This window comes from Herpailurus yagouaroundi, unplaced genomic scaffold (genome assembly GCF_014898765.1).
Source record: "Herpailurus yagouaroundi ecotype Mexico unplaced genomic scaffold, PumYag 196, whole genome shotgun sequence".
NCBI classification, from domain to species: Eukaryota; Metazoa; Chordata; class Mammalia; order Carnivora; family Felidae; genus Herpailurus; species Herpailurus yagouaroundi.
Window position 1 is genome coordinate 10,502,707 of NW_024412427.1, and position 8,302 is coordinate 10,511,008.

At 48.6% G+C, this 8,302-nt stretch overlaps 1 protein-coding gene across 4 annotated transcripts in view; it reads left to right on the top strand.

The window, feature by feature from the left end:
* The window catches only part of UQCC1 (ubiquinol-cytochrome c reductase complex assembly factor 1), a 101,897-nt gene extending 93,913 nt beyond the window's left edge, over window positions 1-7,984 (top strand). For all 4 annotated transcript variants that reach the window (XM_040447230.1, XM_040447232.1, XM_040447233.1 and 1 more), the window contains 2 exons: window positions 3,429-3,542; window positions 6,480-7,984. In XM_040447230.1, the coding sequence (XP_040303164.1) occupies window positions 3,429-3,542; window positions 6,480-6,614 (249 nt within the window). In that variant the 3' untranslated portion in view covers window positions 6,615-7,984. The remainder of the gene's footprint in view (window positions 1-3,428; window positions 3,543-6,479) is intronic.
* Window positions 7,985-8,302: the final 318 nt, after the last annotated feature.

Here is an 8,302-nt window from a genome sequence, read left to right on the forward strand (position 1 = left end):
TATGTGGCTGGTGGCTGCTCTACTGGACAGAACATTTCCATCGTTACGGAAAGTTCCATTGGACGGTGCTGGTCTACAGCACCCTTTTCCTAGAATGTTGCTTGGGTTGTGCCCTGACAATGGCCACTTTTGGAACTTTCCTGTTTGCTACTCCGTTAGGTTCAAATTCCTCCATGGAATTTCCAAGCCTTCTGTCAGTGGTCCCCACTGTGACCTATCCACTGATATCTCCCATTGTTTCCTAGTGTGTAACCTTTCCAAAGTGAGGCCATTTGCCCCACTGCCCCACAGACATGCTGTGACTGTCTGTGCCTAACTGAGACTCTCCTGGACAACTAGGTATGGAGGGCAGTAGCCAAGTCTGTCAGCTTTGGGCCTGAGGACCTGATTCAAGGCCTGAATCAGGCCTTGTAGATACTCTTTCTGTAAATGTTCAGTGAATTAATATATTCTCTCTTGCTTAGAATATCCTGTAGCTCTCCAAATATTCTCTATTCTCTAAGGCCTCCTTCTCCACAAAGCTTTCCCTGACCTCTCTAGATCTGTATTTGTTTACTCTGAATTTCAATATCATCTATCCGTCCATATTAAATGCCTACCATGTGGGATGCACTGGGAATGTATTGGTGAATAAAACAAACATGGTCTGGTTCTTTCTTACTGGAGCTTACCTTCTAATGGGGAGACAGGTAGTAAACAAGTAAACAAGCAAATAAATACTAATTTCAAACAGAGTGTCCTAGAAGCTAAGACTGAATAATGAGGAGCCAACCATGTACAGAGTATACATTGGAGTCACCCTATACAGATTGGCAGTTGTTCATTCTCCAGGATTTGATCCTGTGCTTCTGTTTAATGTGCACTAGCTTTGTCCCTCTAACTAGATTGCAAGCTGCCTGCGGGCTGAGACCATTTTGCTGTGATACTGTGTTCTCAGCATCATGCTAAGCACATAGTGGTGTCACAAGTCAGTCTTCTCTGAGTGAGACTGCCATTCCAAACCCTTAATCATAACCAGGGCCTTCGAGCCACAGGCTTCCTCTCAATTACTCTAGGCCTAGGTTTCTTAATCTCTGAAGGATGCTGCTTTTTTGTGTTGCGAGGCAAAATAAGTAGGCCCCTAGTAGATTGTGGGAAGATTACTCTGCAAACTAATATTTGGCTGCCAAGTACCCTTTTTCCTTTCCTGCTTTCTCTCTGACTTACTGCTGGTTTGGTGGAAAGAAAGCTAAAGTTGGGTTTATTGATTTATTCAGCCAATTTCATTGCGCTCCCACTCTGTGCAGGTACTGCGTCCTAACCAGTTAGTCAGGCACCATCCCTTGACTTCACAAGTGTGTTCTGGTCCTAAGTCTACCACCATTTAGCTAGATAACCTCTAAGCCTCTGTGTACTTATCTTTCAAATGGGGATAATAGTATCTGTTCTTCTCAATATACATAGGCATTAGGAGCCAGGTATGTGAAGGTACTCTGACAGCGTGGAATAGTCAGGTTGTTATCACTGTTAATCTGAGTCCTGAGTCATCCTTTTCTTTCTGACTGATTATGGACTTGCCCCTTCCCAACCATCTCACCCACTGCCAAGGGTGCCTGTTTGCAGCAGGCCATGGCTCCCAGGGCTTTCACTGTCCTGTGCTCTGTGCTCATACTCTTAAGTCCTCACGACACCTGTTCTCACGCCTGTTCCTTCCCATGTAGCACATGTAGGTCGCTTCCAGCAGCACTCTGGCATGTGCCCAGGGCACTGTGGACACAGGCAGGCTGTTGGGTTAGCAAATAACTTGGAGAATGGTGATGTGCCTGAGCTTGTCCTTGGGCCCTGTCCCCATCTGCCAGAAGAAGCTGGTTCTCCTGACTCAGCCATTGTGCCAGCACAGTCTCTTAAGCTGTGGAATTGTAGGGGTGTTTAGCAGGGAGCATTTGGAACCGGTAGAATGTTTTTCCACCAAACTGTCAGCACCCCATCCTAGACTTGGCCCTTCCTGGCAGCAGGCCTGAAGTCAGACCTCATATGCTGCCCTGTCCCAGAGACCAGTCCACAGCATCACATTCAATACACGATCTGGGGTCTTTGTGCAGTGATTTGCCATTTACAGAGCCTTTCATGGCCATTATCTCCAAATTCCCACAACAATGCTGTGGGCTTGGTCTTACTGTGTTTGTTCAGCTATGAGAAGCTGAGACTCAGGAAGGGCTGGCTTTTGAAGGGCCACACAACTATCAAGTGACAGAGCTGCTGTTTGAACCTAGGTGGTCTGATCCCTAGATCTCACTGTTGTTTCAACCATATCCACAGCTGCCTGCCAAAGCAAGCTCCTGGTCTTTGTATCTGACTGTACTACACTTAACAGAGTACCTTTACATGATCTCACTTTCATAATGCAAAGATGCCGTATGTAGGGAAAGCATTTTCATCTTCGTTTAATAGAGGAGCAAGTTGAGACTCAGATGTATTGAATTGCCCACCATCTCTGAGCTTCGTAGTAGCAGAGCCAGGACTTGATCCAGCCTTATGACTTGTAAATCCCAGCCAGTGCTTTGTCTGGTTCCACATTACCTTGGCACCTGGACAGAGCAACTTCTTGGGGCCTTTCCCTTCAGTCACCCTCACCCCAGGAAGCAGGAACCTCCCCTCTCCTTCCCTTAGAGATCCAAACTAGTAAATGGCCCTAGTCCATGGCCCAAGTGCCGATTAGTCTCTGATATTTGGACTTCCCAACAGAGCCCCTGTCTCTGCTGGGAAGGACAATGTTAGGCACACATGCACACAGTGTCTGAGCATGCCCTCTGTGGCCCATGACAGTGAGCCTGTTCCTCTACTTGAAGAGAGGCAGGATAAGCCATGGCCAACCCAGAGATGGGTGACAGTGAGGTCATGGTGCCTGGTTTCCTTCCCCGGAGAGCCGGCTGCCTTGCATATGTGTCCATGCACTAGCAGAGAAGGTGCAGTGTATTCCCACCTCTGTTTCTGGGGGGAAATACCCCCTCAGAATACTCTGTGCCTGTTCCTTATGGACTGTGGTGGGAGCAATGTGCCACTGTTTCTCTTCTTAGCTTCACAGGTATCGCTGGGTCGAGTACAGTGCAGGAGAGTAGAGGGAACTGTAGCCTGGGAAGGCGACCAGACATAAACCCCATCTCTGCATCAATCTTAGCCAGGCACTTGGCCCCTCTGGATTCCGTGTCCTTCCTTTGTATGAAATGAAAGGGTTGGATCAGATGCTCTCTGAAGACCTCTTCCAGTTCTATTGTGTAGCTGCCCCGTTCCTTCTTGTGGTGTATATAAGGTCCACAAGGCCTTTTTGTGGTATCTGTAAGGTCCTTCCAAGCCAATGCGGTGCTTGCCATTATGTTTACAATAGTCCCAGCTTTTGTATTGTGGCTCTGCCATGGTCCCCAGGAGACCAGTTGTCTTCTGTGTTCCAGGGAATCCTTTCAGATGACCATGGGCTAGCTGCTGCGCTCTGGAGAACCTTCTTCAACCAGAAATGTGAAGATCCTCGACAGCTTGAGTTATTGGTGGAGTATGTGAGGAAACAGGTGAGCAGCCCTACACCTCTTCCAGAGGCTCATGGAAAGCAGGTCCTTCCTGAGGTCTGTAGATGCTGGACTTTCAGAGGATCATGAGAGGTTGAGTTCCCAGAGGCCAGTCTGAGGAAATTCTGACCACATCATGTCCACACCAGGCACTGATAGAGAACAGCTTCTCTGTATCCAGCCATGAGCTAGGCAGGAGGTAGGGAATGGGATAGAAGAAGAAGAGGCGCTGAGTAATCTCCTGCTTTCAAACACTTTTAGGCGTTCATTCACTACACATTTGATTGTCTGTTGTGTGCCCAGTGCAGTGGGAGACACTGGGTGTGCATAGTCCTGTAGGATATGGGAATGGGGTACAGTGCAGTCGCCCACTGTAGCCCTCTCTGTGCTCACATTGAAACTTCAAGGTTCATGTTTCCTGTTTCTGATTTCTAGCAGGACTGGGCTCCAGGCAGAATTCCATAAAAAACCCTCAAGCCTCTGCCCACTGAATGCTATCCACAATCAAACAGCGTCCTCCTACTTCATTCCCCATCCCCCTGCTCCCCCAGGGCTCCCTAAAACCAGAGCTTCTAAGAGAAAACTCCAGAGTGAGGACTGCTTCGCTACATAGTTTTTCTTGAAACCATGGCTACTTCACCTCTTGATCTCTCTGCTCCTTGATCCTGTATTGATGGGAAATCCATACTTTATAGACGAGTGAGCTGAATGGCAAGGAAGAGGAACATAGAGGCTTTTCCAGGGTCTCCCAGTGAGTCAGCCTGCACAGCTGGCCTAGAACCCCAAGCTGGTGATTCATGTAGCCACTAGAAGCCTTAGCTGCTCCAGACAGCTCATCAGCTCAGGCTGTCCCATGAGTCACATCTCTGCTTCATGGGCTTGGCCTCTGGAGCTGAAGGGGCCTCACCCCACAGTTATTCCCTTATTCACCTGTGTCCATAGCCTTTAAGCCTTCAACAGCCAGGGATGGGAAGGCCAGGCCCTGGCTCTTGGGTAGAAGCCAGCAGGAACAGCTTGTTGATGGCTGGAAAAACCACACAGTGGGGCTTTTCAGACCCAGAGGGTAGAGAACCCCAGAAGCCAGGACTTCTGTTTGACTATTCTTCAAATCTGCTAGAGCTGGAAGAAGGCACTGTGGCCAGAGGGCTCCACCCACACAGAACTCTTGAGACACACTGTTGACTGGACTCGCTGTCAGACAGAAGTAGCAACTGGCAAAGCAAATGCTGTGTTTTTTTGAGAGACCAGCCCAGCTTTTCCATCTGCCATGGTGGGCTTGTGGCAGAGGCCACAACAAGGGCACAGCTGGGACCTCTCTGAGGGCCCTAAAAGAAGGAGTTACCCACACCAGTGCCTCTAGAAAAAATCCTATATTGTCCAGTGAGAGGCAGGCAATAGAAAAACAGTGATAGGGCACTTAGGGAAGCAGGGAGCTTTCATGGGACCCGGTGGTATCAACAAAACTTCTGAGTACCTGCTGTGCCAGGCACTCTCCTGAGAAAGCAGAGATTCACAGGACCCAGACCTACCCACGAGCCAACTTATGGTTTGGTGAGGAAGCCAGTCAGGCACAAGCTAACCCTGGAATAAATCAGTCTGTGATGTGATACAGGGTAGAAACAAAGGCTGTGAAAGGCCAAAGACAGGCAACACTCGGTATAAGTTAGCAGCTCGGGAAAGACCAGGAGGGGCCCTGAACAGATTAGTCCTGTGCCATGATCCTGGTTGGTCTGGTGGGTAGCCCAAGACCCAGTCAGAGGTTATGTTGAGATTTTCAATGCTGAAGATGGGCAGAGTGGCTGCATTAGGCATAGAAATGGAGTTGTTGGAAAGAGGAGTGTATTTTAGGGGAGATAATGGGTCAGTTGCTCTCCTTGCACCGGAAGACAGCATGATGTATAGAAATCTAGACCTGAGATATATGTGAGAGACTGAGGTTAGGTTTCAAGGTCAGCAGCCTGAAGGTGAAACAACAGGAATGGAGGAATTCTTGGAAGAGGAGGATGATCCAAAGCCTAAGATGAGGCCTCTGGACTTCCATCCCTTCTCCTTTTCTCCCAAATGCCTTCTCACCCCACAGTGGAGCCTCAGCTTTCTGAATACAATGCTCACTCCTGATGTGATCCAGCTTCCATTGTAAATTTTGCCTGTCCCCTTGAAAGCATTTTTCATCCCTCTGTTCTCCTTACTAGCAGCAGCGAAGGTAATTCTCCCAGAGACCACTTTTACCTCCTGAGACTTGGCCTCTCATTAGATCACCTGCTTCTTGTGGAACTGCCCAACCTCACCTTCCCTGAAGCTGCGCCCATTGTCCATCACAGTTGTCCCTTCTCCACATTTCTCTCAGAGAAACTGCCAGTCGTCATGGTGGGTGAAGCTGGGCCCACTGGCAAGCATGGCAGCCCACTAATCGTGTGGTCAAGGCCCCAGAAAAAGTTCCAGCGACTAGCAGTTACAAGCATTTAATCTTTTCGGGGGTCCTATGGGGGTACACGTCACTATTCCCTGTTTTCACACAAGGAGACTTAAACCTCAGAGAAGGGAATTGGCTCACTTTGAGTAACATCACTACCCTGAATGGACAGATAAACTTACACACACATGCACACATCCCAAGGACATGTCTCCCCCAATACATCCTCCCTGAAAAGTTCTTGCAGTCCAGAAAGTCAGGGCTTGTGTGTCTGTTTTGGTTATTAGAGGTATGATGGGGAATTCTCTAAAGCCTTCCCAGTGAGCTTCCCCAGTGATTAGTTTCTCCCAACCCTCTCTAAGGAAATAATCTGGAAGATCAGAGACCTGCTGACTGGGAGCTGGTATTGTCAGAACCCCCCACAAACTCCCTCCCCATCCTCTCCATTGGAAGACTGATTCCTTCTGCCGTCTCATGTCTGTCCTGCCCTTGTCCCTGCCCTCTGTTTCTTGCTGTCCCTGTTGCAGATGCAGTACCTGGACTCCATGAATGGGGAGGATCTGCTTCTGACAGGGGAGGTGAGCTGGCGCCCTCTAGTGGAGAAGAATCCTCAGAGTGTCCTGAAGCCCCATTCCCCAACTTATAACGACGAGGGTCTTTGATGGACTGGTCCCTCTGAACAGCTGGCCAGCTGGCTTTGAAGAACTGCCAGGAGAGAGGTGCTTGTTTGGCCCAGAACCCTGCAGAAAGTGGCCTGAACTGACTTTTGAACAGCATGTGTCAAATATCTGGCCCCATTTGTGTTGATTTTCCTTTTAATATGCCCAGGAGCCTGATCTGGTGGGGTACAGTGCTGGGAGAACCCTTAGTTCTTCTGAGATATCCTCTCCCTCAAGAGAAGCCCTGAGCAAGAGCTCCCCAGCACACACTCCCCTAATCCCCTCCAGTAACTATGTGATTGACAGCTTTTCCCAAAGGCTGCAGAGGGATGGTGGTAAGTTAGAAACGGTACACTTCCACCAAGGGCCCACCATGGCAAAGGAGCAGTTTGGAATGCTGCTGAGTCAAGACGGGTAACCACACTCTGTCCTCTGGTTTTGAGCCATGGGGTTGAGTTGGCCATTAAAAGACACAGAGATCTATCTCTGCAATGACTCTTTATTCTAGGGTTTTTTAGAAACTTATCTGAGATGGCATTTGCCATAAGCTGAGGAGCATCACCCAGCTCAGAGACAGGATGGGGAGAGGGTCAAGAGGATCTCTGCTGCTGTTCTTGCCTCCAGTTCATGGAGATGTCACTGTTGTGGCCAAGGCATAGCCTGCCAGGCTCCATCCTCTGGGATTCAGGAGGCTTCTGATGGCCAAGGGGCTTGTTACATCCTGAGTTGTTTGGAAAGAAGACCCAAGAACATAGGCCTCTTTGTCACTTCCCTATTGAATGGGGTGAGGGACATGCTGTCTTTTCCTCTCTTTACTCCTTTATGTGCGATACTGGGGCAAAGAGAATATTTTTTTCTGGCTTAGTTGTACCATCCCAGGGCCCATGCCCAGCTTTCTAGCTCCTTCCTAACTTCTAGAGCATGTGCTACAGAGCCACCTTGGTCTGTGCTCTTGAGGGTCAGTTGCCTCCTCCCTGAGTATGGGTCATCTCTTGGGGGATTTTCTTTGCATTGAAGGAAGGGGGCGGGGAACCATATTGCCCCTCCTTCCCCCATCAAACTTCCTTCATTTAACTTGCTATAAAATGAGTCATATAAAGAAATTCTATATGGGTGAGGTATATCCCACTTCTGTGAAAACATTACAAATCAGACCGCCTTCTCTGAGTTTATTTAAGATGCTTTTGTTGCAAGCGGAGTTCTAGAGTGAAGCCTCCTCTGTGTGTGTGAGATAATAACACCTTGTAACTCATTACAGCTGGGCACTATTTACATAAACCAGAGCTGAGCCAGGCAGGAATTTGCTGATTAATTTATTTTTAATGGAGTGAAGTATACCATGCACCAAAATAAACTTTACTGTGTGTACCTAACTGCTCCTGGAATGGATGGAAAAATTAATGGAACAGATTTTGGCTCCCAACTCCACACATTAATTCATATATAAAAGTTACTTGAGCCTTAACCCATTTGCTGCCCAGGGCAGCTCCCCAGCCGCAGATCCCAGCCCACAGCACCAGTTCAGCTACTGGGCTTGCATGAGAATCACGGAATTGCAGATTTAGAAGAAACTTTAGAGGTCTCTTAGTCCAACCCTGGTCCAGAACTTGACTCCCTTTCTCAGCATCCCAGTTGGCCTATGTTCATACAGGCCGTTTATGAATGTCTCCAGCAGCAGATGGTCCTGCCTG